This window comes from Watersipora subatra, chromosome 2, assembly GCF_963576615.1.
Source record: "Watersipora subatra chromosome 2, tzWatSuba1.1, whole genome shotgun sequence".
NCBI lineage: Eukaryota > Metazoa > Bryozoa > Gymnolaemata > Cheilostomatida > Watersiporidae > Watersipora > Watersipora subatra.
The window spans coordinates 28,549,872-28,565,863 of record NC_088709.1 but is presented as its reverse complement, the minus strand read 5'-3'; the positions used below and the strand labels follow the sequence as shown (position 1 = coordinate 28,565,863).

General features: G+C 37.0%; 1 protein-coding gene across 1 annotated transcript in view; it reads left to right on the top strand.

The window, feature by feature from the left end:
* The window catches only part of LOC137388702 (lymphocyte cytosolic protein 2-like), a 120,672-nt gene that overhangs the window by 92,767 nt on the left and 11,913 nt on the right, over window positions 1-15,992 (top strand). Inside the window, exons 7-11 of the mRNA XM_068075159.1 lie at window positions 1,491-1,762; window positions 2,132-2,291; window positions 4,508-4,552; window positions 4,662-4,745; window positions 6,831-6,917. Of these exons, the coding sequence (XP_067931260.1) occupies window positions 1,491-1,762; window positions 2,132-2,291; window positions 4,508-4,552; window positions 4,662-4,745; window positions 6,831-6,917 (648 nt within the window). The remainder of the gene's footprint in view (window positions 1-1,490; window positions 1,763-2,131; window positions 2,292-4,507; window positions 4,553-4,661; window positions 4,746-6,830; window positions 6,918-15,992) is intronic.

The following is a 15,992-nucleotide window of genomic DNA, read 5'->3' as shown; positions in this document are numbered from 1 at the left end:
TTACATTTTTTGCAATATTGTGAGAAACTATGCTATGTTGGGAACTACTTTTTATGTCACGGTGAATATTTGTTCAAATTTTTCATGTCATGTCGAAACTGAAATGCATAGAAACACACAATCATGTATACATAAAGGTATATATGATTGCATCCATTGATGCACTTCAGTTTGAGGAAGGCTATAGCAATGAAGGTGTAGGTTATGGCAATGAAAGTGTAGGTTATAGCAATGAGAGTGTAGGTTATGGCCATGAGAGTGTAGGTTATAGCAATGAGAGTGGACTATAGCAATGAGAGTGGAGGTTATAGCAATGAGAGTGGAGGTTATGGCCATGAAAGTGTAGGTTATAGCAATGAGAGTGTAGGTTATGGCCATGAGAGTGTAGGTTATGGCCATGAGAGTGTAGGTTATAGCCATGAGAGTGGAGGTTATAGCAATGAGAGTGGAGGTTATGGCCATGAGAGTGTAGGTTATAGCAATGAGAGTGGAGGTTATAGCAATGAGAGTGGAGGTTATAGCAATTAGAGTGGAGGTTATGGCCATGAGAGTGGAGGTTATAGCCATGAGAGTGGAGGTTATAGCAATGAGAGTGGAGGTTATAGCCATGAGAGTGTAGGTTATAGCAATGAGAGTGTAGGTTATAGCCATGAGAGTGGAGGTTATGGCAATGAGAGTGGAGGCTATAGCAATGAGAGTGGAGGTTATAGCAATGAGAGTGGAGGTTATGGCAATGAGAGTGGAGGTTATAGCCATGAGAGTGGAGGTTATAGCCATGAGAGTGTAGGTTATAGCAATGAGAGTGGAGGTTATAGCAATGAGAGTGGAGGTTATAGCCATGAGAGTGGAGGTTATAGCCATGAGAGTGTAGGTTATAGCAATGAGAGTGTAGGTTATAGCCATGAGAGTGGAGGTTATGGCAATGAGAGTGGAGGTTATAGCAATGAGAGTGGAGGTTATAGCAATGAGAGTGGAGGTTATAGCCATGAGAGTGGAGGTTATAGCCATGAGAGTGTAGGTTATAGCAATGAGAGTGGAGGTTATAGCCATGAGAGTGGAGGTTATAGCAATGAGAATACGGCAAGCCTGGGGGGTTTGTTTATGTTAAGGTTTGAATCACATGCTATACAATGTTTTTTACCATCATTAATTCACATCTTTAGCCTTGATATCTTAATGTAATTTAAGCAACTTTGAGTGCTGTTTAACACAATCCATATAGTGGCCGAGTGACCAGCTTGCTTCTGGCTTCCCAAAACTGTTTTCTGTTCAACTCAGCAAGGATAACTTCTATCGGATCTTAAACTCCTATACGTTAGTAGGGTAAAACAAACTCCATTAATGTTGATTTCAGGTACAACAGAACAGAATCAATGGTTGTCGGATCAAAACGAATCTGCCACACGAAAATCTTTTTCATGCTTTTTTCAGTTTCCTCGACTGCTGTCACGAAAAAAATTCTCACAAGTTTTTCTGTTATATAATGCCAGATTTTGAGGAAGAGCCTGTATTGCCACCCCGGCCGGGCAAACCATCAAACTTAGTGAAACCAGCCCTTGAAAAGATTCCTCCTCAAAAGGTACAGATCCAACGTGCCGTCCCGACTCCTCCGGAGCAAACTGCCCCGCCCCCACTCAACAGAAACACCGCCCCCTCAAACTCTCGTCCTTTGCCAGCTCAACCACCTCCATCACACGAGACCCTCACCTCACTTCCTGAAACTGAGGCACCAGCACCACCAAAAAATCGACCAGTAAAACCTGTAAGGTCATTTTCTTGAGCAAGGAGTTGACTTCTGTCAATCCATAAAATAATCGTAATACTTTGATGATTTACTGTTTAAATTTCTTCTAGGTTCATTTTTAAATGTTTATCTTTTGTCTGAAAAGTTTTCATTTGGCTCTATTGTAACATTTCATAGATTTATCCAGTTTAACACAGAAATGCCAACTAAAATTGGCAGCGAATGATCAACTGTGAGAATACAGTATATGGAAATTTGAAGTTTCACCGTAAGCTAAACAACTGATCGTTCACATTTATATCTTCTGCCGTAGACTGTATATTTCAACCACTGAACATGAACTTTTACCCAAAATGACTAAAAACTTGATTCCTGTTTGTTCTGTAGGGTAGAGGGAAGAGACCTCCTGCACCCCTTCCAGGCCAAAATCTGATTTCAAGTTCTGACAAGCCACCTCCGCCGCCACCACATCGTCCTAATCAAGGTGGACACATCTCTGTAGAGCCTGCTGTGCCGATTGGTCAATCCTTGGAAGATGAGGAGGGTCGTAAGTTGTAATTAAATATCTTTCTGCTAATTGCTGTACCATGTTGGAATAGTTCTAGTAGTTGTCTTCCCCTGCTTGTTTTTTATTAGTAAATCCTAGTTAGCTAGTATTTGTCCTTCTGATCAGCTCACACTCAAGTTTGTCTTCATCACTTGCTGGATTTGAAAGCAATTGAGTTTGATATTCGTCAGACCTAATTGGCTAGATCTTGTTGTTCTATAGGTGATGTACAGTAGTGGTTAAGATTAAGAGTTATCTTTCCTTAGTGTGTTCCTGGCTACTCGAGTATCACACCTCGACAGCTCTTAGCGGGCAGCTTCTGACTAGAGTCGTGGTTAACAATTTCTCAAACATTATCAAATATAGTCAAACCTCTCATTATGAAATTTTTCAACATATGACATAAAGTTTGGGCAAACCTCTGTTTTGTTAAACGATGTAATGTCAAAATTTGACATATAGGATTTTTTAAAAGGTTGCAGTTTTATGAGTGAAAGTGAAAAGTCTGGTGAAAATTAAAACACATGCAAAAATCTGAAAAAATTGTCAGCTGCCAGTATGATTGAACGCTGGTAACTAACGCAACCGCCAGTTTCATAGACCCTTTCAGTGCTTTGTAACTGTCATACAATGTTAGGTGCACAGTCCTCGGACATGTCTAACTAGTTACATGGGGAGTCATCTGCACTATCACTGTCATACAATAACTCAAAAAATATTTCGGTTTTGTCATATTTCGGCATTTGTGTAGCAGGTAATATTCCCAAAATTATTTAACCGGTCAATCGAATTGGTATCGGCATGAGAAGCAACTTCAATATCACTAATAATACAGGTTAATTTGATTTGTATCAACTTTATTTCATTGACCAATCAGGCCACATGAACAAATAAATTAAAATGGCAAATAACTAAAATATTAAAATAGAATTTAATAATATTTAAAAAGATTTTTTATGGTATAAAGATGTTCTAGGTATAAAACGTGTAATTTGTTTATAATGCTAATAAATGATAGTTATAGTAATGATAATAATAGTAAATCTAATGATCAATACTTATTATAATGCATATTATAACCATGGAATAATAAACAATAATGGAATTTATAGATGCAACTGCAGTGACGGATATTAAAGGTTGAGACTTGCAACAAAATTCACATTACAGTTATTTGGTATCAAAAAATTCACCATGTCTTACTCTGTTGTGTTGTAGGTGCCAAATATGTGGAAATGTGATTACAAGCTTTTAAAAGCTCAAAAACAAACAGTTAATCGCAGCCACACGAAACCGCCGTAGTTTGGATTCTCTTTCCAAAACGGCTCAAATGTGACGCATTTGTGAGAGATGGTTTCTGTTTACACTTTCATGCAACCTTATTCATCGAAATATTTTCACAAATATACTTAACGTATTCAATAAAACCATGTCTATTGTTCTTACGCGTCTGTTTTATTTTCATTGTAATGCTGTCACTTTTAGCAATGATATCTTATAACTTACCGTAAAAAATTAATTTAACTTTTTAACCTTACCTCAAAGGAGTACATATCATTGTCTGATAATCATGACGAGCCTGTTGGTCACTTGTGATAATCGAAAAGTGCTGCAAAAATTATTTTCGAAGTATTGGGTCACATGATCAGGTTACGACTTGCCGATTAGACCAGGCCGAAACAAAACTGTAATGTAGCGAGCATCTACATTTGATACGGGGTCTTCGGTAAAACCCGAAGTGTTTGTCATAAACTAGTACTACGATAAGTTTTATATTGAGCTTTGTACTGGCCTTTCAATTCACGTGAGAACATACGTGACAAGACGATAACCAAATTTCGTGTCTACATCATCGAAATAAAGATATTGCAATCTACGGCGGCTTTTCGTTTTTGAGCTTTTAAGAGCTTGTAATCACATTTCTACATATTTGGCACTTACAACACAACAGAGTAAAACATGGTGAATCTTTTGATACCAAATAACTGTAATGTGAATTTTGTTGCAAGTCAACCTTTAAAAAACTACTAACAATGATTATAATAGCTGATTACAATTTATAACAATATCATTGAAATTTAGAAAAAACAAAAGTTAATAAATGGCGGTAATCATCATCAATACCTATTAATGATAATAGTCATCATCTATATAAAAATAATAAAAAAATGATTATGCCTCAGTAATACCATCAACTCTCTTTAAATATTTTGTAGAAACCGATTATGAAGAAATGGACCCATGTGCTGAGCAGCAAACCTGTGAGTCAAAGAATTTTGACAGGGCACCTGTTGTTTGTTGTCATAGCTTGAGCTACTATTTAGCATAAAATAAACATGATGAGAAATTTATTGTACAATATTTTTGTAGATGAGATAGTAGAGGACACTCCGGAACCTAGTAGCAAATCAAGCACTTTGGGAAGCAACTGTGGATCATTGGGTCGTCGACCAGGTAGTTTCATGAGCATTAAAAGTTTATTGCGCCCTGTTCAGTGAGATAATAAAATAATGCTGAAAAATAGTGGATCGCCTGCACTTTCATGCAAAGTTTGCAATTGATTACCAATATTTGTTTCTGTTGTCTGCCACAAATTATAGCATACTATATATCATTGCAACAGGAGTTTTCTCACCTTTGTTGTGCAATGCAGAAACATGGTTAAATGCTGATTGAATTTCTGCAGTTTGTTTTTTGTTTGATATTTGCCTTAGTGGTAGTTGGCCTGCATTTAAATAATTTTTAATAAAATATTTAGGTTAGGATTTTTAGATTTATTTAGGTTTGGCTCTAAACTAACTGGTTATATTTACCTTTGATAGGTTTGACTCAAAACCAACTGGTTATATTTACCTTTGATAGGTTTGACTCAAAACTAACTGGTTATATTTACCTTTAATAGGTTTGGCTCAAAACTAACTGGTTATATTTACCTTTGATAGGTTTGACTCAAAACCAACTGGTTATATTTACCTTTGATAGGTTTGGCTTTAAACTAACTGGTTATATTTACCTTTGATAGGTTTGGCTCAAAACCAACTGGTTATATTTACCTTTGATAGGTTTGGCTCTAAACTAACTGGTTATATTTACCTTTGATAGGTTTGGCTCTAAACTAAGCGATTATATCTACAAAAAAACAATGGATATCTCGGCAAATTCAAAGCAGTCCATTATTTTTCAACACCACATGCACTTGCAACGCTCCTGTTACCTTTATAATCTCAGTTTGCATATTATCTAGAAGTGTTCACAAAAGACAGGTGTACAGTGTGTAAAGGATATTATGCGCTTACCGCAGTTAAAAATGAATCTACACAAATGTTTAGTAGAGTTTATGAGAAAGTATCTTTATTTTTCTATCATTTGCACTTGTTTTTCATGTTTGAGGTGATCTGACAGCCAGGATGTTGCAGGATTAAAATCGACAAAACTTGATTGCGGTTAAAAAGGTCACATCAAGTGAAAGGGCAATTATAAAGTCTAAAGTTGTAAAGACGCTGACAGAATAGAGACGCGTAACGCTACAACTTGAACACAACCGACATCAACTATAGCAACGATATTCACTAGTGACAGCATGTCGCAGATATTTTTCTTCTTAGCATTTTAAAGGCGGTCAAGTTTAGTACATTGTAATCTTGAAAAGTCTTGGCACTCAGATCAGCTAACACATTAAAAACAATTGCAAATGATAATAAAATACTAAAAACAATTGCAAATGATAGAAAATACTGATACTTTCTTATAAAATCTACTAAAAAATTTTTGCAAGTTTGTCTTTAATAATAAAAATTCCTTGTCATTCCTAGTGCTGATATTTCTATTACATGTTTAATTGGTAGCCACACAGCAGCTGAAATGTAGTTTTTTACTTTGGTTTGAAGCTGGACTGAACCTCAAGCTTGTGCAGACAATTCCTATAAAGAAATGTAATATTCATCGGTTGGAGTTCAGGCTGTAACAAACCGAACTGCGTGACAACAGAACAAGAAATCTTTCTGGGGTTAATTTTTTGCTTTCAATATATGATGATGTTGCTACTTCCAATAACACTTTGCCAATAACTTTACAGCTAGTTAGGCTCTCTTCGCTTTCAAGCATTCAAGTAGCAGAATAATTGACCAATCATTGTGAAGCATTCAAGTAGCGCAATAATCGACCAATCATTGTTAAGCATTCAAGTAGCGCAATAATCGACCAATCATTGTGGAACAATAAAGTAGCGCAATAATCGACCAATCATTGTGAAACATTCAAGTAGCGCACTAATTGACCAATCGTTGTAAAGGATTTAAGGGGTGCAATAATCGACCAATAATTGTGAAGCGTTTAAGTCACACAATAATCGACCAATCATTGTTTCAACACTAGCCATTGATGTAGATTTAAAGCAAAAAAAATTGTATAAGATTATAGAATAGCTTGAGCCATGAAGGCCCACATATTTTCTTTTTTAATTTAAGCCTGAGCAAGTTATTTTACTGATTGACTGCACATATAAATATATGTCATTCATGTGTTTTTTATCACCCATAGCTCACCTGGGAGCGCTGCCAAAGACCCCTAGCGATGATGAGAAGGAAAGCGCAGGCTCAGCCAATCCTCCTGTCAACAGATTTACACGTAAGTAGAATGAATGTCACTTCAAGATGCGTGTGTTGCAGTGGTCAAATTTTGAGGCACGCTTCCGAACACTGAATGTCTGAAATGACAGATGCATACAATAATTGCCAGGGTTTATAGTTGGCTTCTGCTAATAGTGTTCAACTATGCCAGTAAAGATAATGCCATATGCATGGTGTGTTTGCTTCCGTACACTCTTGCTTTTTATTTAGTCGATAAAAAAGGAAACTACAAAAGAAAATATATTGTGGTGATAGCATAATTTTTATCAGTCCTATAGTTAGAGCAGCTTAAACAGTTCCAAACTGTTAAACTAATCAAAACCAATTTCTAGTTAATTAAACCAATTAGAACCAATTTCAAGTTATTTAGACCAATCAGAACCAATTTTAGCTTTGACCAATTTATATATATCTGAATGTTTGTCTGTCCTTCCGTCTGTCTTTCCGTCTGTCCTTCCGTCTGTCCTTCCGTCTGTCCTTCCGTCTGTCCTTCCGTCTGTCCTTCCGTCTGTCCTTCCGTCTGTCCTGTTTGTTCTTCTGTTTGTCCTTCCGTCTGTCCATTTATAGCTATAAAGTTTTAGGAATAAAAAACCTGCTGTGCACTGAATTTAAATTCCCAACTTTTAGTTCAGCAAACAGGCGTTCATGCAATACACTCCGCGAAGAGAATTCTGCTCCATGGCCAATAAGACGATTGCAATCAATATAGATCTGTAGTAGGCAATGCAGCTGGTACAGTATGAATTACACAGAAATAACCAAAACACCTTCATTTAAAAGTTAGAATGATTAATCTTATATATGTGGAATCAAAATAAATGTTCTGTGCAAAAACTTTTTTTATCTGTGCAACGTCAGGCATTCACCTAGTCAGAACCTTTTTGAAGTTGGACCAATCAGAATCAAATTCAAGTATCTACTTATGCTGGTTGCAAATACTATGCATTGGTACTACTTTGACTGGTTAGTAGGACTACTACTACCTTCTTCTGTTGCTATCTCCTTGGACTATTTGCTGCTTCTACTACTCGCTAGTACTCTTCTGAAAATGGTTAGTAATAATTGTACTAAAGAATAGACTTTCGGTAATCCTATTAAAAGTAGCTCAAGATTAATTGGTCGGCTTTCTCATATAACACTGATGAGTTATTAGACAGTATTTCAATGTTGATAAATCCATACTTTAAATGACGTGGATCGCAAGGTACTTTAAGCTAAATAAACACCCTTCAGAATGATGATTAACTGCGAAAATTTTCTCCAACTATGGCTCCGTCCTGCTTTGTTTTTTTTTCAGAACGAACTACTTTTTATTTTCTCCACGAATTATTCATTTCATAATTCTGTTAATTTTTTGCTATATTATGTGACTGGTAGATTTGTTTAGAACTCCGGTTTGTGAGTGCGTTTTATGATCACTGCGTTTCTATGCTTCGAAGGTGTTCAGAGTTTCAATGATTCGGAGTTACACCGTTTAGATCTTTCCAAGATTCGCAATGTATCCTGTGAACAAAACCTTTTAAGGTAGATACGCTTTAGGTTCGCGGCACTTTTTAATATATGCTTAGTCAATTAATAGCAATGTTGAAAAATTGTTCCCATTACTGGGTAGAGCGTAGTCGAGTATTATTGATTCATATTCATCGGCAGCCTTTCTGGGCTGTCAAATAGTACTCTCACAGTGAATGCCTTCACACAAGTTTAGCAAAGCGAAATGGATTCGAATGTATTCAGATTTTGCCGTTTCTAAGATTTGTAGTGGAAGTAAATCCGAACTCACCCCAAGCATGAAAACGCAGTCTATACTACGTGCTTTTCTGTGTGCATCTCTTGAGAAGCTAACAACTTCAGTTCAATTTTCACAATTTGTAAGTTTTGAGCAAATCTTTGTCGTCATATGCAAAATAGTTTGTAACATGTCCAAAGTGATTTTAAGTCTCACAGTCCATAAGTAAATATAAAAAGCTCAGTAGAAATAAAATTAGAATACAAAATAATAAAAAGTACTTGAAATATTTTAAACTTTATTTAGTATATGTTAGATTAAATTACTATAAGTATATATATATTTATATATATCTATCTCTCGCTTCAACGCTTGTACTATTATTTTCCATTGCTGAAATATTTCATGGCTGTTGAAAGCTTTCCGCTTTGTGATGCAGAAAGCTTAAGGGCTGCAGGAAGCTAACCACTTGGTGCATGATGCTTTCCCGCTCATTATATATCATGCGACAATTCTTTTCTTTTCGGTGTCAGTTCTATTTCCTGTGACGTAGTGCATGGATCAGCAATACAACATCTGTTTTTTCTTAAAAGTTAGTATCTTACCAATCAATGTGCAATACCGCTGAACTTACACATTGCCAAACCTACACGTATTTTCACGTATTTCTAAAGCAGAGTAACATTGGAACCATATTTGACTGGTTACTATTTCAGTATTTAAGATTTTACATATGAGTTAGTTTTAGACATAGTTTTATATTTATAAAACTATGTTTTATTTATATTATAAAACTGACATAATTTATCTGCTTTAATGCTATACGTAATTACTGGAAGTACTTATTAATTATTTTGCGCTCTAGAATCTATTAAACAAAATATAGTTTATTTTTATTAGAATGCTAGATAAATGCCTGGCATTGCCTGGGTAACAAGAAAATCTTTGCAGATAAAATTTATTTTCATTTAACGTATAACTCGTTAACATCATTAACTTATAAACTTCATATCTTGAGAAAAGTGTTTTGAGTCGTTAAAATAAATTAAGAAAAGAACTATAACAACTGTGAAGGTGATTAAATGGGAAATAATTATCAAGTATCGGCTAGATAAAGTATGATTTGTTACAATGGTTACAATGAAAAGTGAACTGATACTGATACAATTAAAACGAACTGATAAAACAAAATAAAAATCACAAATATGTTGAATTAATAATAACAAAGAGTACATAGAAGTGTGTATAAGAAAGGTTACAGTTGCTGCAGCTATCCACCAAAATTTTGAATATGATAGTACTAGTACCTTCAGATAGTCAATACTGGCACAAACGGTACAATGAGATTAAGTAAATCAGTAAAGCGCATGAGGGTACTTTATCTGACCGAACCGAGAGAGAATGTAGAGCCAATTCCTACTCAAGAACGTCTGTTACATATTAGCTGTGCAGTCAGCTTTCTTTTAGCTGTGCTATAATCGCATAATTGTCTAATAACCCATAGCTATGGGCTTGCTAAGTAAGTCAGTTCCTTTATGTGCTTCTTACCTGTTAGCTGTGTTTTCTGATACAAGACTTATCGTGATAATACAATACAACAACTACAATACAACAACTGGTGTCAGAAGTGGGAACTTATTTGGCGCAGAGGATATTACAAGCAAGTCATTTACTGAGTTGTCGGAGAAACTTAATGAACACTTTGCAGATACCATACATGTTCAGGCAGCAAGATTTGAATTTTCTCAATGTAAGATGAAGACTGGTCAGTCCTATGTTGATTGGGCTGCAGAACTTCGTGGACTCGCACGGCACTGTGCTTTCACGTGCAAAAGCACAGGCTGTGGCACTAGTTATGTTGATGAGCAAATTCGTGACATAATCATTAAAGAGACGCCACATGCTGATGTACGTCGCCAGTGTCTACTTGATGCTGATCCCTCTCTTAATGATGTTCTTAAGAAGGCTACAGCATTCATCAAGACAACGGAGACCGATAAAATTCTCAAGGGGGAGACAACTTCTCCAGCTATTGAAGACACAGTAAACAAAATGTCAGGTCAGTACAAGCAAAGATCACGCCGAGGTCAACAAACCATTGGAAAGCAACAAGCTAATGCACAGAACACAGGTATGTTGAAGTCTTGCCCTAGCTGTTACATTAAACATGACAGAAAAAATTGTCCCTGCAGAGCATTTGTCTGCAGGAAATGTGAGGTCAAAGGTCACATTGAGGCTGTCTGTATGGCTAAGACAGCAGCACAAAGTCAGACAGAACAGTCTGCTAGGACAGTTGAAAACTCTGTGTTAAGTGTGCTCACTGATGCAAGTGAACCTTATCATTCAGTACATGCAGTTTCAGATAATCTTTTCCAACGAGTCAATAGAAAGGTTTGGATCAAAACTGTTGTCAATGGTCATGATGCAATGTTTCAATGGGACACAGGGGCTACTTGCTCTATAGTTGATTTGCAAGGCTACCAAAGTCTTGGATCACCCCCCCTCTTACCTGTCAGTACCCATCTTAAAGCATATGGGCAGAGTGAGTTACAGATTAAAGGACAATGTTCAGTTAGTGTGAAGGTAGGAGATGTGGAAAAACAAAATCTCAAACTTCTTGTTGTAAACACAACACAAGGCTCAAACCTTTTTGGTCTAGATTGGAGTGACAAATTCGGTCTCTCTCAGCAGGGGCTAGCTATATTGACACAGGGTAGTTGTGATGTTACCTGTACTGTCACAGGAAGTAACCCTATTGGATTTAGGGACAAAATCGCTGCACTCTCCTCTAAGTACTCTGATGTCTTCAAGACAGGTCTTGGCCGATGTAAAAAGGTAAAAGTACCAGTACGCTTGAAACCAGGAAGCACACCAAGCTTTTCTAAACCTCGTGTAGTGCCATTCTCTAGACGCCAAGCTGTAAAAGAAGAGCTAGATCGATTAGTTAAAGCTGGTGTTTTGGAACATGTGGACTTTAGTGATTATGCTGCTCCAATAGTAGCAGTTTCCAAACCAAATGGAAGAGTGCGTATATGTGGTGATTTCAAGATGTTGAACCAACAAATATCAATTGATCAACACCCATTACCAAGCCTTGAAGAGTTGCTAGAGAAGTTGAAAGGCGGGGTACACTTTTCCAAGATAGACCTGGCAGATGCCTACTTGCAACTAGAGTTAGATGATGATGCAAAGAAGTTGTGTGTCAACAACACTCAATGTGGTTTGTTTCGCTACAACAGGATGTGTTTTGGATTGGCATCAAGCCCTGCACAGTTTCAGCGATGCATGGACTCAATGATTGCTGACTTACCTGGAGTTGCAGCATACTTGGATGATCTGATTGTCACTGGTAGCAGTGAGAGTGAACACTGGTCTAACCTCGACAAACTCTTAGCTAGACTACAGGAGTATGGGCTCCGCATACAAAGAGAGAAATGCGAGTTCTTTAAGAATGCTGTTGAATACCTAGGTCACATAATAGACAAGAATGGCAAGACTCCCTCGAATTCTGCAATAGAGGCTATTGAACAGCTTCCATGACCACAGAACTTACAACAGCTACAGGCGTTTTTGGGCAAGATCAACTATTATGGCTCATACATTGCTGACCTGTCTAGCAAAGCAGCCCCCCTCTACAAGTTTCTTCGTGAAAATGTCGAGTTTGACTGGACTGACGAGTGTGACAAGGCCTTCCATGTTCTTAAAGAAAGTGTCATCAAGGCTACCAAACTTACCCATTTTGACCAGAGTAAACCGCTGGTTCTAGCAACAGACGCATCTAACTATGGAATTGGGGCAGTACTCCTACAAGAGGAAAATGGAGCTGAAAGACCACTAGCACATGCATCAAAGACATTGAGCGTGCACCAAAAGAATTACTCACAGATAGAGAAAGAAGCGCTTTCTATCATCTATGGAGTGACTAAGTTTAGACAGTATCTATATGGGAGACGTTTCACGCTCATTACTGATCATAAACCCCTGGTTGCCATGTTTTCACCAGAAAAAAATATCCCCGTTTTAACAGCTCAGCGACTGCAGAGATGGGCCCTCACACTGATGGCTTATCAGTATGACATCAGGTACAAACCTACAGCACAGCATGGCAATGCAGATGGCTTGTCCAGGTTACCTATAGGGGCAGACCCGAGGTTTGACCATGATGAAGAGAAGGAGAGCATTGAGGTCTCACAAACTATACAAGAGGAGCTCGATCATGGCCCCCTTGACGATGAGACTGTTAAACAAGAAACCATGAAAGACACATCACTACAGATAGTGAAAGAGTGGATACTGAATGGCCTTTGGCCCAGTAAGCTTACAGCTAGCTATGAACATTTGCGGCCATATTGGAATATGAGGGAGTCTCTTTTTGTTCATGGGGAGGCTGTGCTTTTGCAACGTGATGGCACTACTAGAGTTGTCATTCCAAAGGCTCTGAAGAGTAAAGTGTTAGACTTGCTGCATACATCACACTGGGGTGTAGAAAGAGTAAAACAGCTTGCTCGTCGATACGCATGGTGGCCTAGCATCAATGCAGACATAGAACAGCTAATCAAAGCTTGTGAACCTTGCCGAATCTGTGCTAATGACCCAGCCAAGACTTACCAAAGTTGGCCGTCCACCCAACTACCATGGGAACGAATTCATTTGGATTATGCAGGACCTTTTAAAGGTCAGATGTGGTTGGTTTGTGTAGATGCACATTCCCGATATCCGTACGTTGCTATGCTAGATGTAGGAAAAACTACTTCTAAGGACACAATTGGCGTGCTACGACAGATCTTTGTACATGAAGGTCTTCCTCGGACTATTGTTACGGATAACGGCCCACAATTCGTGTCAAATGAATTTGACCAGTTCTGCACCATGCATGGCATTAAACATATAACATCTCCCGCATTCCATCCTGCATCGAATGGAGAAGCGGAGAGATTTGTCCAGACTCTTAAGCAGTCTGTAGAGAAAAATTGTGCAGGAGGGGAGAAAATCAAGACTGCCCTACAACTGTTTTTAACCACTTACAGATGTTTGCCTCATCCCTCTTTGAACTGGAAATCACCTGCTGAAGTTCTACATGGACGACAGCCGAGAAATACTCTGACCTTGCTGAAACCAATTCAGAACAAGAAAACTCTTTCACCAGGTCAAGCATCTTCTACATCATCACGGTATGAAGTAGACTCTTTGGTTTATGCAAGGAACTATAGCTCTGGACCTAAGTGGATACCTGGAACGATAATTAACAAGCTGGGTAACATACTGTATGCTGTGCGAACAGACCGTGGTGTATGGAGACGACATGCCAATCAGCTACAAGCTAGACTTCAAGTTAATGATACATCGACCAATGACAATATCATCACAGCTTCAAATGATCTTAACATCCAACCTGCCCAATCTGTACCTGATGAGAGGCCAGTACAAAGTCCCAGATATCCTACTCGTAATAGAAGACGACCTGATTACTATGACAGTTCTAAGTTCTAACAAGGTCATGACTAACCATAAACTCAGAATAGTGAGGGAGATGTGTTACATATTAGCTGTGCAGTCAGCTTTCTTTTAGCTGTGCTATAATCGCATAATTGTCTAATAACCCATAGCTATGGGCTTGCTAAGTAAGTCAGTTCCTTTATGTGCTTCTTACCTGTTAGCTGTGTTTTCTGATACAAGACTTATCGTGATAATACAATACAACAACTACAATACAACAACGTCCTTGTGAGCATTTTTAATTTTACAGTTTCTCGCAACTGCCCTTTGCAATAACTAAAAATTGAAGATTAAAATTGTGCCGTTACGACTGCCCTGTAACAGAATATTTGAAATGAAAACGGTACAACTAAAAATTACAAACAAAGAAAAATCAATAATGGATTTTGAAATGGTTTTTAAAAAGATTTAAAAGAAGAACAAATGCAAAAGGTAATATTAATTCATAACTAAACTTACACATTTAGCTTTATTCGCAATAAGAATACTGTAGATGAGGTAATTAAGGTAAGAATGGCTTAGCCTTGTGGTTAGGTGCGCGGTTTGCATACTTGCAATTGCAATTGTCGCGGGTTCAATTCCAGTACAGTGGAGGTTTTTATTGCAAGATTTTATTTGCTATAGCTGGTCACAGCAACAACAGAAAACAAAAGGCCAACAACAGACAAACTTTGAGATTTATATATATATATATGCATATATATATATTGTGGAACATTTAAGTAGCGCAATAATCAACCAATTAATGTAAAGCAATAAAGTAGCGCAATAATCGACCAATCATTGTGAACCATTTAAGTAGCGCAATAATTGGTCGCCGTTAAAATAATTTATATATATATACATATATAATATATTTTAATAGATTTAATATATATATATTAAATCTATTAAATAGATTTAATATATTTCATTCATAACATAAAGCAAATATTGGCACAGATCAACTTGTTATGTCATAGTTTAACAAAAAAGTAGCTATAAAAGAATGCTCTGATACTCACTGTTTCCATTGCGCGGATTATGGGAATTTGGAGTTGTGCGCACGTTTTGTTACCTCACGATAACTGTTTCAATGGCCATTCACATGTTTAGGGTTAACACGAGTGCCTTAAGATAAGAAATTCTGTACCAGAGATTGAATCGTTAAATATAAAATAATCTCAAATCGAAATAAGAATGACTGAAGTGTAACAAATGGTTCAAATGGATTAGCTTGTTTGGCATTTTCTAACGCATCATTCGTAAGTGCCGTTTTTATCTTTGTTTCTATCTAGTATGAAACATTTGATAGAAGTTTGTGAATAACAAAACTCGTTTGACTTCTGGGTTGTTGCCATTTCCCTCTTGCAAGTGACACAAGATTGTGGTGAACCGTGTCGTGGAAACATAATAAATACGTGAAGTGATGGATAAATGTATTTTATCATTTTGTTCATACATAAGGCTATATTATCAGTCCATTTTGTTCATACATAAGGCTATATTATCAGTCCATTTTGTTCATACATAAGGCTATATTATCAGTCCATTTTGTTCATACATAAGGCTATATTATCAGTCATACATAAGGCTATATTATCAGTCATACATAAGGCTATATTATCAGTCATACATAAGACTATATTATCAGTCATACATAAGGCTATATTATCAGTCATACATAAGGCTATAATATCAGTCATACATAAGGCTATATTATCAGTCATACATAAGGCTATATTATCAGTCCATTTTGTTCATACATAAGGCTATATTATCAGTCATACATAAGGCTATATTATCAGTCATACATAAGGCTATATTATCAGTCATACATAAGACTATATTATCAGTCATACATAAGGCTAT